Below are 15,049 nucleotides of genomic sequence, written 5' to 3' on the forward strand. Positions count from 1 at the left end.
ACACCGTCTCTCTCCCAGACGCCAGCCGGGACTCGCCTCTCGCGCACCCCAACCTCCCTGTGGCTGGCTCCACGGCCTCTCCCCATCACCCGCACTCCACGTGGGCGTAACCCGGCGCCAGGCGGCCAGGCTGCCCAAGGAGCCCTTCGCCCGATCAGGAGCTCGAGGGAGGGCGCGGCCCAGGGGTCGGACGGACAAAGCGGGCGTCCAATCGAGCCCGGTACTGCCTCCCCGAAGGGAGGGAACGGCGGCTCTGACCGGCCCAATGAGCGGGGAGCCCGAGTGGGACTTCCTCCCGGAATCCCGTTGGCCAAAATAGCGGGGCCGTGGGTGACACGTAAGTTGGGTGGGAGGCGGCGGCCGCCGAGGTTCGGCAGTCCCGTCAGTGACACCGGCCCGCGGTACCCCCCCAAACTCGGCCGGGATAGCCGGTCGCCCACCCAGCTACTCACCCCCGCGAGCCGCACGCCGAGAGGCTGCCTGGAGTCCTGCTCCCTTTGTTGGGGCCGCACCCCCTCCTTTTGGTGGCCACAGTCGCGCAGTGGGAGCCACCGCGAGGGGGCGGGGAGCGGCCGGGGCGGGACTCCGAGCGCCGCCGGGTGCAGCCGGGCCAAAAAGTGGGCAGGAGGGAGAGAGGCAGGCGGCGTCTGGGGACCGGCGCGAGGACAGACCGCCGGAAAGTATGCGGAGGGCCCCCTCCCGGGCCCGGGCACTCGCGGAGACTCAGCCTCGCAAAAGTTTGGCGGCGGCGGCGGCCGCCTCGGCGGCGTCGATGGCTGCGCGCCCCGCGGCGCGCGGGGGCTGAGCGGGCGCCACTTCCCCTCCGGCCCGGCTTTTGTGTCTCGCGTCTCCTCCTCATGCTGCGTTCGGCCACCTCCTTCGGCGGCTGCTGTTGAGGCGCTTGCTTGGGCCGAGGGGAGGAAGGCACGGCGGCGGCGCGGACGGCCGCGGCGCGGGGCCCAGGCGGGACTATGGGAAACGGGATGTGCTCCCGAAAGCAGAAGCGGATCTTCCAGACGCTGCTGCTGCTAACCGTGGTGTTCGGCTTTCTCTATGGCGCGATGCTCTACTACGAGCTGCAGACGCAGCTGCGGAAAGCCGAGGCGGTGGCGCTCAAGTACCAGCAGCACCAGGAGTCCCTTTCCGCCCAGTTACAAGGTACGGTTAACGGGATGCGCGCGGCCAGTGGCCAAGTTTGCCCCGCGCCTCCCGCCCTGGCTGGAAAAGTGGCTTTGGCGAGCCGTTGGCCCTGCGGGCGCTGCCACCTCTGACCTTCAGGGACAGCAGAGGCAGCCCCTCCGGGCCTCCGGATCCCGGAGTGTCAGAGGAGATGACACCTCTTCACCGTCCGGCTTCCTCCGGCGGTTACATTTGAAATTGGCAGCACAACCCATGTCCCACTGGGCGATGGGATGGGCGGGTGCACGCTGAGTCTCTTACCCCAGCACTTGTCATTTGTCAAAAGTCCCAGCAGCCATCTAGGCAGACAGACCAGGATCCCTGCCTCCGCTCTGCAGCGCATCCGGAGGAGCTTGGTTTTCTGGTTTCTAGGTATTTGCTTTTCAGCTGACTTTGTCAGTAGCCTAAGAAATGGGCAGTTTGGCCGAGACTTCTCAAACTCTGCTGTTTTTCCCCCAAGGAAATTAAGCCTGACCCAGTGGTCCGAACTAATGCCCTAGTTGAATGTAGCCTACACTTGCTAGTATCTTATTTCTGCTAACTCGGTAGTGTGACTTTAGAGGTGTTCAATGTGTTGGGGAAAGTCCACACTACTGTTCAACATCCTGCAGGTATGTTTTTGGAAAATTTTTTTAAAAAGGTTGAATTGTTTTCCTAATTAACTTTTAGTTTATCCCAGAAGGGGGGTGGTTGGGTGTAGGTGTGTGTGTGTGTGTCTGTGTGTGTGTGTTACAGTTAGCCTTGAGAAGCTCAAGAGGAGAAACCTGGTTTTTCACTTCGCCAAATACACAGCAAGCACAATGTGAGCAAGACCTGCAGAATGACTTAAGCTCCTATACTTCTATTTTAGAATCCCATTTAATGTAAATTTCAGGCACATAAAAGATGCGCGACTGCAAATTCAGAACCAGGTGGCCTTGTTAAGAGCAGCGTCATCCTGTACATATTTTTTGAAAGCTTTTTCTTCTACTCTTGGTTGGTTTTCAACACTCATGCAGCCCTCTCCCTAACCAGAACAAGTAATAATAGTAAAGGGCTGTGAGTAGTGAAATGTTGACAGTCTTTGCTGATAATGCAAATAGAGCTTATTTCACATCACTAGGAAGATACAAGCTGCATGGCTGGTTTCTGTCACTGTGTATTTATACAAATATAAAACAGATGTCTTTTCAGGACTTAGCTATTTTGAATGTTCTCTCTAGTTAAAAAAAAAAAAATAAGAAAATGATCCACAGCTGATTCTTGGTCTTATTTGTTTTTCCCAGTTTAGAAGTAAAGGAAGTATTTTTAGCTTACTGAAGCTGTGTCACCACAGGCAATGAAAATATGTGAGCTGAGTTTGTTTCAAAAGGAAAATCTGTTTTGATTCAGCCTTAGGTTAAAAAGTTTTTTTCTGTAAAATGTGTTGAAATTTACCCATGAATTACTGTTGGTTTGTACAGTAAGGATATTTATTTATTTACTTAGAAGACACTAGTGCTTTCCTGGTGAAGTTCGGTGCAGCTAGACCTAGGGAAGTATTTGCATTTAGGAGTACAGTGGCAGGACTGCGTTCTCACACTTGTGATAGGAAGGGTGGATGGTGGATGGTGGAAGGTTGGTGCCTTGTTCTTTTAGTTCAGGAGACTCGAGAGCAGGTGCTGTCCATAGTTCACCAAAACACCCTCAGCACTGCACAGTGTCTGACCCTGAGGGAGGGTCAATGTATTTATTTATTCACTCAACAAACAAAAATTAACTGTGGCAAGAAAACTAGTTCCAAGCACTTTTGTTTGCTTTCTTAGATTTCATTTCCCTGTCTGCTTTTTTGAAAAAGCCCAAGTAACAAGAGTGAAATATTTAACCCAAGCACCACATTTGCCTTAATTCCCAGCAGTGGAACTCATTGACTGAGGAGGTCCCAATATCTGAGTCGTAGCCTTTATTTGCAGTATTCTATTTAGAAGATCAGGCTCAGTGTCTTTTCTCCTTTTATTTGTGGGGAAGAGGGGTAGTACTTGGTATCCAAGACCATTATAGTGCATAGCAGTTGCTTTGCTGCAGGAGATGAAAAAAAAAATGTTGTAGCCAGTTTGAATGAGTGACCTTACAGTCCATTTCTTAATTTACCCTTTTGCTATTTCCTTTTGAATTGTGGTGCTGCAGCAATTCAATATGATTGTGTGTGAAGAATTATTTCCCACTCAGATTACAGTTTCTTCTTCTGTAGTTTTTCTTTTTTCACACTTCTATTCTGTGGCATTTTATTTTTAATTTCACATCTGCAGGCCATTTAATGAAGATTTTTTGATGGCAGGCAGCTTTTCTTCCCTTTTCCAATGACAGATGACATTTTACTTGGCAGTGCTATGTATGACCAGCATAGATTTGTTTTTAGGACATTAGACTTGTTTAGCTATGTGAGATCTCTTGACCTGGTTTGGATTAAAATCAGTTAATTATGAGTGGCAAAAAAAAAAAAAAATGCTGGTTGAAAAACTTTTAGTTTGGCCATGTAATCTGAAGGTGTCATTTGTTAAATGAACATATTTGGGTCATCTTCAGTTTAATAATGGGTTGTACACTAGACATTATTCTAAAAGTAGGTTAAGTCTAACTCCCAGTGCATTTTGGAGTCAAACAGTCTCATAAGTAGGAAATGGTGGGGGTGATGTGGTGAAAGTTCAAGACTTAGCAATGCCCCCTCCACTAAAAACAAATGTCTGTGTCTGCCAGCCTAGCCTCTCTGTCTTCCACCCATAATATTCCTTAATTATATTGAGGAGAAGAGCAGAGGTTACCTCTGGTGGCAGAGGCAGTAGTAACAACCTTTGATTAGCTCAGTGTTTAGGTAACTTAAAAATTAAGAAAAAAAAACTTTTCCGGCCACCCACCATTTTCTGTCTATAAGGCGTATCTGAGCTTTGACTGCCCATTAGAATCACCTGGGCAGCTCCCAGGCCTATTAAGTCACAATCTGTGGGGGTGGAAACCTACTGGCAGTCTCCCCAGGTGATTGCAGTGCGCAGCCAAGGTTGAGAACCACAGCTCTGTAGTCTTGAGACTGAGCTGATTCACACATTGACTTCACTGGCTTGGCTGAAAAGACATTTGACTTTTTTTTTCTTTTAACCCAAGCATGTGATTCAAATTCTAGCCCTGCAAATTTTTGTGTGATCTTGGGCCTCATTTTTCTTATTTATATAATGGAGATTAGAATGGCCTATTTCATAAAATACTATAAGGATAAAATAATTAATACCTATGAAGCTTCTGGGCTTCCCTGGTGGCTCAGTGGTAAAGAATCCATCTGCCAACACAGATCCCTGGGTCACAAAGATCCCTCAGAGGCAGAAAAGGCAACCCACTCCAGTATCCTTGCCTGGGAAATCCCATGGACCAAGGAGCCTGGGGGGCTACAGTCCATAGAGTTACAAAAGAGTCAGACACGACTTAGCAACTAAACAACAGCAAATGAAGCTTCTAGCACATACCTAGCACATAGTAGGTACTGTTCATTCACGATTAGTTTTTGTTATCATTATGGTTTCTTTCTGTTCAAGAGATTTGACCTCTTTTTCTTCCCACGGTTGCCATGGGTAAAATTTTGAAATTCACAGAATTTGTTTTTATAATTAGCTCCTTTTTTGTACCTAAATGCACATCAAAGAAAATAGGTAGACTGGCGTAAACCCAAGTACTTTACTCTGGAGAAGGGACCCTCCCTGATAATTTAAAGTTAGAATTCAAGTCTGGTTACTAATTAACTGTATATTATGTCAGATTAGGAGAGGGAGTGATAGCCAGAGATAGGAGTAACCTTGTGCAATAAGATCTGGGAGAGGGATGTGTTGCTGCTAAGTCGCTTCAGTCATGTCCGACTCTCTGCGACCCCAGAGACGGCAGTCCACCAGGCTGCCCCGTCCCTGGGATTCTCCAGGCAAGAACACTGGAGTGGGTTGCCATTTCCTTCTCCAATGCAGGAAAGTGAAAAGTGAAAGGGAAGTCTCTCAGTCGTGTCCGACTCTTAGCGACCCCATGGACTGCAGCCCACCAGGCTCCTCCATCCATGGGATTTTCCAGGCAAGAGTACCGGAGTGGGATGCCATTGCCTTCTCCGGGGAGAGGGATGAACTATGTAAAAAAAAAATTTTTTTAAGTAGGGTCAAACAGTCGCTAGTTCTTAAAACACTGTATTACATTATTGCAGTGCTCTTGGTCTTCCCAGTGATGACCAGAAACCATCAAGAAAAGGTTCATATGTTGTCTTCTATTCAGATCAATGTGTGACAGTTATTTAAAATAAACAGGTTTGGTGCTTAAGGCTGACATGGTTATTTAAGTTAGTTGCCCTTTGCATGGTGTTCCCCTGAGACACGGGATGACCCATTTACCTGAGCATGAAAGCGTACTGTTTCTGGCTACTTTTTTTTGACCTCCCCTGAATCTGCTTTAAAGAATAAAAAAGTGTCCTTCAGCTAAGGGCCAGATTTTTTGTGTGTGTTGGTTCTTCTTTCTGTTGTTCTTTCATCTCCAGTGCCAGGTGCTTGGCATGATAGGTGCTCAATAAATAGTAGGTCTATACCTATGTGGTATTGGCTCTCTGCTGATGAATATGCTTATATAAGGTGGGCAGTGAAATGTAGTGGATGTGGGCTGAGGAGTCAGAGTGCTTGGATTTGATGTCTTGCTATATTTTTCTTTTTTTAATCAGCTGGTGATCTTGGATTCACCTTCCCAGGTGGCAGCACACTGTTAAAGAATCTGCCTGCCAGTGCAGGAGATGCAGGAGACGTGGGTTCCATCCCTCAGTCAGGAAGATCCCCTGGAGTAGGAAATGGCAACCCACTCCAGTATTCTTGCCTGGGAAATCCCATGGACAGAGCAGTCTTGTGGGCTATAGTCTATGGGGTCGCAAAAGAGACACAACTTGACGACTAAACAGCAAACAGATATTGTCTATTAAATGGACATTTTCACTGAAGTACATACATCTTGCAGTTAAAAGGTGAAATTTATCAGGCTGTTTTTGTTTAATTCTGTTCTATTTAAAAAATGGAATAGAAATGACAACTTTTTAAGTTCAGTCAGTTTTATTTGTATATAAAATCCTGCCTTAAAATTCATTCCCTGAATAAAAGATAAAACTTTGGAAAATATGACTCAATTAAGACTTCTGTTGAATATATGTGACATGTACGGATATGTTTGGTTCTGCACCTTATACCTGCCTTGGTCATCCCTGTAATGGAACTCGCCAATATTGGTTGACTAGGGAAGAGAATCGCCCGTTATCTGTGAGCCTTTGTTTTGCTGTAACTTTTTATTTTGTATTGGGGTAAAGCTAATGCCTAGTGTGCTGCAGTCCGTGGGGTGGCAAAGTCAGACATGACTGAGTGAACAACAGCAGCGAAGCATCTGATTAACAATGTTTTGACAGCTTCAGGTGAACAGCAAAGGGCCTCAGCTACACATACGCATGTATCACTCTCCCTTAAATTCCCCTCCTGTCCAGGCTTCCAGGTAACATCGAGCAGAGTTCCATGTGCTATACCGTAGGTCCTTGTTGATTATCCATTTTAAATACAGCACTGTGTACACGACCTTTGGAAACTCCCTAACTATCTCTTCCCCACCATTCCTTCCCCCCACAACCCCATGCACCACCGGCAGCAGTAAGTTTGTTCTCTGTCTGTGAGTCTCTTTCTATTTTATAAATAAGTTCATTTGTATCGTTTCTTTTTAGATTCCATGTATAAGGGGTGAGTGAGCCTTTTAAGTCTCAAGTATGTTGTACAGTTGACTACATCCACATAGATTGGAAACCTTACCTTGAGCTTTTAAAATTCCTTTTGCCTCACCAAGAGTGTGGACATAAGACTAGGTTTTAGAGACTTAAGGAATGGGTGAATTGGGAGTTTGAGAATGAAGACTGAAGCTGAGAGTACCAAAGTGCAGAGAGGATTTGAGAGGAACCAGAAGATGGAAGAGAGAAAGAGAGGGAAGGGGACTAACATCAGTTGATGACATTTCAGAACATTGGAGAAGATTCCTGCCCACACCTCCATGTCCTAAAAAGAAAAGAATAGGGAATAGTGAAGGGGGTGTGGGTTTGGCATCAGATATTGTTTGAATACAACTCCGGTGTTTACCAATGGAGTGATCTTGAGCACACAGGTAACCTCTGTTCACACAGGTGAACTTTGGTTTCTTCATAGTGCCCTGAGGTTAGCAATGTCTATTTTGCACACTTGCATGGACTAGAAATAATACATTGAATGTGACTGGCATGAATCCCAGCGTGTGTTACTATGACATTTACTAGGAAACCAGGACTTGCTGTTATAGTATTAGCATTGGCTGCTTTTCATTTCATTTGCCCACCGTATTACATCTGGAAGGTAACAGTTATTAGCTGTGGTCTAATGGCTCTTTTTGGAGCCATATGCTCAACTTGGCTGAAACTTTTATTTGATTTAAGACGCTCTCACTCTGTCTTTTGTACCGTTTTGACCCTTTTTTGGTAAGAAAGGACCTGAGAATGCTGTACATGGTAGCAACTAAGTGTTGCTGTTTTTCATTTTGACAACTCAGTGTTCTTATTTTATCACTGAGGACAAAATGTTTTTGCTACTCTTGCCAGTCAGTGGTTTGTGGGTTTTGTAGCTTTGTTTGGAAGTGAAAGTTATGCATAATATAACTGTACTTTAAAATAAAAATGGCCAACTGTATTTTGTCTTTCAAGCCATTAAAGCGAATTTATTTTGACAGAAATTTGGAAATTTCCCCCCAAAAATTAAATTATGTGAAGTACGTACCATTTCTTTCTCCCACATTCAGGGGCTATGCTAAACATGATACTTGCATTTTCTCACTAGCACTGAACCAAGCACTGTGGTGTGAAGGAGCAATCTGAGGCTCAGAGGGTTAATTAACTTTCCAGCATCAAGGTCGAATCTAATGAATCTGAATTTGGAACCCTAATGTGACTTTGTAGCCTGGGTTCTTTCCACAGTACTACATTGCCCTCAAAATTACTTTAGTGTCTCATGGTGATATTAATGGTTTGGAGAAAGTGGGTTAGGTGGGTCGTGTGAGGATTTAAGATAAAATTTAGAATCAGAAGTAACAAGTCTGATTATTTGATACAGCATCTCCAGAGTATAGGGCATTTGGTGCAGTTACAGAGCGTGATTTTAGTTGATTCTTGAGTTGATTTTAGGTGGTCTGCACATGCTGCTTGAAATAACATAGAATCACATGAGAAATGGCTGTTTTTTTGAATTCCCTTTCAGTGTTTTCTTGACAAATCAAGGAGCAACTCTCAGTTTGATTCTAGAAGCTCTCGTTGATATAGCTGCTCATTTGTTTTTCTTAAAGAGAGCAGACTTCAGGCAACCAAACAGCCTAATAGCTAGACTTTAATAATCGTTTTCTTGTTTTATTGCATTTAAATTTTACAATTACTGCCCATTGATGCCATGTAAGTCAGATTTTTCATTTACAAGGTAGTAATGTAAAGTTTCCCTTATAGAAGTTTATTATAGGGGAAAAAGTGAACATTTGGCATCTCATAGTACCTGTACAGGTTTTGCATGCATGAAATAATGATAATTATTTCCTAAATAATAATTATTCCTAAATAATATTTAGGAATAGATCAAATCACTTTGTGATACCGACACTGAATTTTACAGTTAAGAAAACAGTTTGGAAGAGGAAGAGTCACTAAGTATGTGTCTCAGGCTGAGCCCAGAGTCCACATACACTGACTTCCAGAGCCACATAGCATTCCTCCAGGGCTGCACCCTGCAGCCCCTGGAAACCAGCAGCACCCTCATTGCAGTTTGAGCTGAAATGGGTGTTGCTATTTTTAAACAATGCTCTGTAGTTCTGAATGGCACACTTGTGTTCTTTGTTTTTATTGGCTTATGGGTGCTTTTCCAGAGGACATGCCAGCCATTGCCCTACGCTAATAAGCCTCACTAAATAGACTCATAGCCTGGAGGGATGCAGGCATGAAATAAATTGCTTGTTATAATAGTGTGACATTTTAAAAAATATTGGTTTAGCTATTTTTCATATATAAAATGTCATAATATGATAGGTAATGAATAGAAAGATGTGCTGTCACTCTGAAGGATGAGGCATTTAGAACATTTGAATGACACCATTTCCTTTCCTTTGAGAATAAGTGAATTTAAGAAAAATATATTATCATTTTAGGAGAGTCAAACATTTCATTTCCTATTTCACATCTCATTTAAAGCCTCTTTTTTAAGTGGAATGTTTAAAAAAACAAAAAATCTACAACTCAAGCTATGTAAGAGAACTTTGACATTGCTTATATGCTCTAGACAATAGTTGCTGCTGCTGCTGCTACTAATTCACTTCAGTCATGTCCAACTCTGTGCGAGCCCATAGACAGCAGCCCACCAGGCTCCCGTGTCCCTGGGATTCTCCAGGCAAGAACACTGGATCGGGTTGCCATTTCCTTCTCCAATGCAGGAAAGTGAAAAGTGAAAGTGAAGTCGCTCAGTCGTGTCTGACTCCTAGCGACCCCATGGACTGCAGCCCGCCAGGCTCCTCTGTCCATGGGATTTTCCAGGCAAGAGTACTGGAGTGGGTTGCCATTGCCTTCTCTGAGACAATAGCTATGATACTATAAAATATTCTAAATATAGATTAAAAATGGGAAGTTGATAAATTGGTTATTTAGTTTGATTAGTGTAGAACAGTTTATTAAGCTTTACGTTAGTGAGATTTAGTATTATAAATCTATACTTCCTATGTCATTGACCTCTCAACCTCATAACAAATATTTAGAGGAAATTTTAAAAAGGATTTTATATCCTTTATAGAGATTTTTTTTTTTCTGAAAAACATGTTAAATGGTACTGATGTCGAACATCACTTTTATTAGAAAATGAAAAAAAAAAAATCCTCCTTATAGGTAAGTGTCAGCTCAAAATCCAGAAGTCATCTTATCTGGGTGTGGGTACGACTCCTTGGAAATAGTTCCTCAAATATAACTTCTCAAGTTTAGTTCCTCTTCATTGATGGATCTGTGAAACTAAACCTCAGCTCAAGCAACATACAACAGTGGAGCAGGCATAAGATACCTACATCTTCTTATTCAAAAAAAGCACAAAGTACAAGGTATGTAGGAGTTGCTGGTCCATGTAAATTCTGAAATCCAGTTAGGCAGATGTTCTTCAACTAGGTTCAGGCCTGGGAATAATCCTTCATGGTTCTTGATTCTACCCTGTGGAGTATTGAGTTATCCTTCCTATTCATGAAGGGGTGGTATGTGTTTACAGCTGAGTTTTCTCGGCCTGTTTCTTGCCTGTACAAAGTTGGGGATTGATGGTGTTTTTTCATTTAGGACCCTCTCCATTCCTTCCAGTCAAAACTGGCAGTGTTTCTTCTGATAAAATCCTCTCAAACTTTTGTGGGTCTCCCATGAAGCTTATTGAGGTTTACTCTTGTTAGTCAAAAAGCACACCCATCTTAGAGATGATTCCTTCTCTACCTTGGGTTCCTGCAAAAACAAGGGAGAGACAGTGCCCTTTAACTTAGCAAAACCCTGTTGAGAGAACGTGTGTTAGGTGAGCTTGATTAAGGAAACTCGCACCTAAGAGGACCTGTGAGTCACACCCTTAAAAGTTGTAGGAGGTCTTATAGCCTGATTGAATAATATTCTGACATGCCACATTTCCCAGGGCTTACCAAAAGGATTTCAGAAGCTACAACCTTGACCTCACTTCACACTTTTTTTCAGACAGTTCCCTAGAAATGATCTTTGGTTGGAAACAATTTCTTGATTTTAGCGTTACTAAGAAGGCAATGGCACCCCACTCCAGTACTCTTGCCTGGAAAATTCCATGGATGGAGGAGCCTGGTGGGCTGCAGTCCATGGGGTCGCTAAGAGTCAGACACGACTGAGCGACTTCACTTTCACTTTTCACTTTCCTGCATTGGAGAAGGAAATGGCAACCCACTCCACTATTCTTGCCTGGAGAATCCCAGGGACAGCGGAGCCTGGTGGGCTGCCGTCTATGGGGTCGCACAGAATCGGACAGGACTGAAGTGACTTAGCAGTAGAGTATCTTCAAAACCTTCAAGTCTTGTCTTTTTTTCGTTTAGTGATCCCTCCCCCAATTTATCTTCTCACAGGTTTCCCTAAACAGCAAGAAGAAACCAGGTAGCCTCTTCAGTACTTTGCTGGGAAATCTCCTCAGCTAAATCACACAGTTCATTTGGTGCTTTTAAAACATCTCATCTAACTGCACAAATCTGCAGGTCACGTAACTACATGTTCAGTGTCAGTATTGTTAAACCTTCTGCCACTACGTAATTTCTAGTTTCCAATAAGATTTTCTTCACTTTCATTCATGCCCTTATTAGAAATCTCTTCAAAGTCCGAAGTTCTGTTAACAGTGTGTTCGAGAGTTTACACTTTGACTCGTGGTCTTCTTAGGCCCACTACACAGTTCCATAGCCACTACCACCATTTAGATTTCTGTCATGGCAGCACTCTGCTTCCAAAATCTGGATTAGTTATCCTGCTGAATAGCAAATTACCCCCAGACTGAGTTGATTTTGAACAACAAATACTATCACAGCTTTTGCTGGAAAGGAATTGACTTAGCTGAGTGATTCAAGATCTCTCAGGATGTTGGAGTCAAACTTCTGATCAGGGTTGTGTGCACTGTGCTGTGCTTAGTCACTCAGTCATGTCTGCCTCTTTATGATCCCTTGGACTGTAGCTCACCAATCTTCTCTGTCCATGGAATTCTCCAGACAAGAATACTGCAGTGGTTTGCCATGCCTCATTCAGGGTATCTTCCCAAGCCAGGGATCAAACCCACGTCTTCCGCATTGTAGGCGGATTCTTTACCATCTGAGCCACCAGAGAATCAGGGTTGTAGTTATCCCAAAATTTGACCAGGACTGGAGAATCTGCCTCAGAATTCACTAATGTGGTTGCTGGCAGGCCTCAGAAGATCCAATTCTAGTCTTACTCTTCCAGGGCTTTCCATAGGAATTTCCATAGTTCCAACCTGGAGCTTTCAACAGAGTAGCTGGCTTCCCTCAGGGCAAGAGATCGAAGGGCAACAGCCAGGGAGAGAGTGTGTATGAACCCAAGGTGAATATGAAAGTATTTTAAATAACCTAATCTTGAAGGTATAACTCACGACTTCCTGCCCTATTCTGTTCATTACTGTTGAGTCACCAAATTTAGCCTGTGCTCAAGGGTAAGAATAACAGAATGCAAGGATCATCTGGGGCCATCTTAGTAGCTGCCTCCCACAATGTAAGAATGTCATTGTCATTGTTGGAAATATCCTTACCAAAGTCATCTTTGAGTACTTGCTGTGTACCAGGTACTGTACTAAATTATATTCTTGGATTACCCAGTGTAATTGTAATTTTGTAAAAAATGCTTTACTGTATATTAAAATGTGATTTACCATTTAATTTGACATAGTAAAAAATGACATTTGAAATCATGGCACCTCAGAGGGAAATTATCTGGTCTTTAAACTATCTGACCAGGAAGAATTCAAATTAAAAGAGATTTCCAGGTAACTCTCTGAAGTATAAACCTAACTAGGAGCTGTTAGGGGAAATCTCAAAGTTGAAGCCATCCTGTCCTTAGGGAGTTTCAAAATCCATTGACAATTTGTGAAAATTTCACATTTCTGCAAAAGACTGTATTTCATTGGTTAGTAGATAGGAATGCAGTAGAATGTGTTTGTCCATATGGTATTTTCACTTGCTTCTGAATGTGTTCCTTTTGACTTTATATAGCCTGCAGCCCTTGTGAAGACCTTATTATTTGATAGTCAGAAGATACATATTTTTAATGGAGTTCAACTGGTTTTATAAAGAGAGGTATCTTTGATTTAAAAAAAGAGCATTAGTTGCATGAATAGTAATTTCAACTTGTTCATTCATTCCTATTTTGAAAGTCAAGTTTTATATATTATAATACATGAGATATTCTTTTGTGCTATTGATAAAATTAAAAAACAGAGCATATAGGCATATTATGAAAACATCATTAAATGTTATGAACAATTGAAATTTCAAATTCATACTGTGGCCTCACTCTTCCAAACATACTTTAGTAATTAAAGATACTTGAGTTGAATATTTCTATTTTCCATTTTACTTCCATTGTACTTTCCTAAACACATTTCTATAGGAGGTGGGATCATCAGGAAGTGGATAGAGAATACTTTGTCCAAATGTTTGAAGTCATGCTTCACTTAAAAATCAAGGGGAGCTTCCATTCTTGTAAGTGAGAAGTTGCCGTTCAATATCTAGCCATCAGTGATGATCTTCCTGCCTCTACTGCTATCTATGTGGGTACCAGTTTGCTGCCATGATCCTCACTGTTAGGCTAGGTTGCTGTGGGCCTCATGTCTTAGTGATACCCTCATAGATTGAAGTCCCTTGAGACATATGGTCTTCGTTCTGTGTCCGAACACATAGAAAATTCCCTATGTGTTCTATAGAGTACAGTGTAGTTCTTAGGGAGACTTAATGGTCTGCATGTTGTGTTTTTCTTATTTACCTTTTGCTACTCAGGTTGGTTAGGGTCCATATGGATTAAGCCAGAGGATGCTCTTTTCTGTTGATACCACCCAAGGAAACAGTAGCTACTAACCCAGTTAGCTAGAATGATGGTATTTATGAGTACATGTGAGGCCCTGTTTTTAGCCTCCAAGAAGTCTTCATCTGAGGGTCCAACAGTAGCAATACTTTGAGCAGAGGCTGAGCTTTTAAAGAAAGACTGCTTAGTTTTTAGGGTAGGCCTCCAGCTGGTCTCAAAACTGCTTCCTACCAGGCGACAACTCAGTCCTGAGACTATGTTGTGTGTCTTGTCTGTGACCCCCTCTTCCTCAAGGGTGGCGTTTTCAATTTAGGATCAGTGAGAGGTCCATGAACTTTCTAAAAATTTATGTCAATTTTGTATATGTGCCTTTTTCCAAGACAGAAGTCATAGCTTTTATCAGATCCTCAAAGCATCAGTGACCTGAAAAAGGTTAAGAACTACTGCTTTAGGGCAAATTCCTCCTTCTGAGGTTTTTTTTAAGTCCATCTTGGAATTTTACCTCCTCTGGCTCTGCCTCATGAATCCTCTGGAAAGTGGCCCTGTTTGTAATGGGGTTGTCAAAGCTCAATGCTGTTCCTCTAAAGCCCAAATCCCTACCACCCCCCTTAAGTGTAAGAATCCTGATTAGAGATTTAAATGACATTTCATAAATTGCATTCCTACAATCTACTAGTAATTGCTTGTTGCTGTTTAGTCTTTACGTTGTGTCCAACTCTTTTTGTGACCCCAGGAACTGTACCCCATTAGGCTCCTCTGTCCATGGGATTTCCCAAGCAAGAATATTGGAGTAGGTTGCCATTTCCTTCTCCAGAGGATCTTCCCAACCCAGGGATCGAACCTGTGTCTTCTGCATTGGCAGGAAGATTCTTTACCACTGACTCACCTGCAAAACCCATTAGTAATTGCTTAGTAAATAATAAAAGAATGTCTTGTTATCACGTGAGAAATTTAGGCTTTTCAGATTGCTTTATATTCATGATATTTAAAGCAACATGCAACAATTATTTTCATTTTAAATTTGGGGAAACAGAAATCACACAGCAAGACAGTGACACACTTGGGATTAATGCTCAAATTACTTGAATCCTAATTCAAGGCTTTTACTAATCCTCAGTTTCCAAATCTACATCACCCTGGAACTCTTAATAAAAGGAGGTTTTGACAGTATCTATTCACAAAATAGAGTTTCTGACTTTGGCTGCTCAGAATTAAGAATAGCCCCAGATGGTGACTCAGCTTGACTTGAGAACTTGTCTCTTTGGGGCC

At 42.9% G+C, this 15,049-nt stretch overlaps 1 protein-coding gene across 4 annotated transcripts in view; it reads left to right on the forward strand.

The window, feature by feature from the left end:
- Positions 1-314: 314 nt before the first annotated feature.
- The window catches only part of GOLIM4 (golgi integral membrane protein 4), an 84,273-nt gene continuing 69,538 nt past the window's right edge, over positions 315-15,049 (forward strand). For 3 of the 4 annotated variants that reach the window (XM_027541860.1, XM_027541868.1, XM_027541877.1), the window contains exon 1: positions 624-1,158. In XM_027541860.1, coding sequence (XP_027397661.1) covers positions 972-1,158 — 187 coding nt within the window. In that variant the 5' untranslated portion in view covers positions 624-971. Of the gene's footprint in view, positions 1,159-15,049 lie in introns of all 4 variants that reach the window. The other variant, XM_027541851.1, reaches the window with a different exon arrangement.

This window comes from Bos indicus x Bos taurus, chromosome 1, assembly GCF_003369695.1.
Source record: "Bos indicus x Bos taurus breed Angus x Brahman F1 hybrid chromosome 1, Bos_hybrid_MaternalHap_v2.0, whole genome shotgun sequence".
Taxonomy (NCBI): domain Eukaryota; kingdom Metazoa; phylum Chordata; class Mammalia; order Artiodactyla; family Bovidae; genus Bos; species Bos indicus x Bos taurus.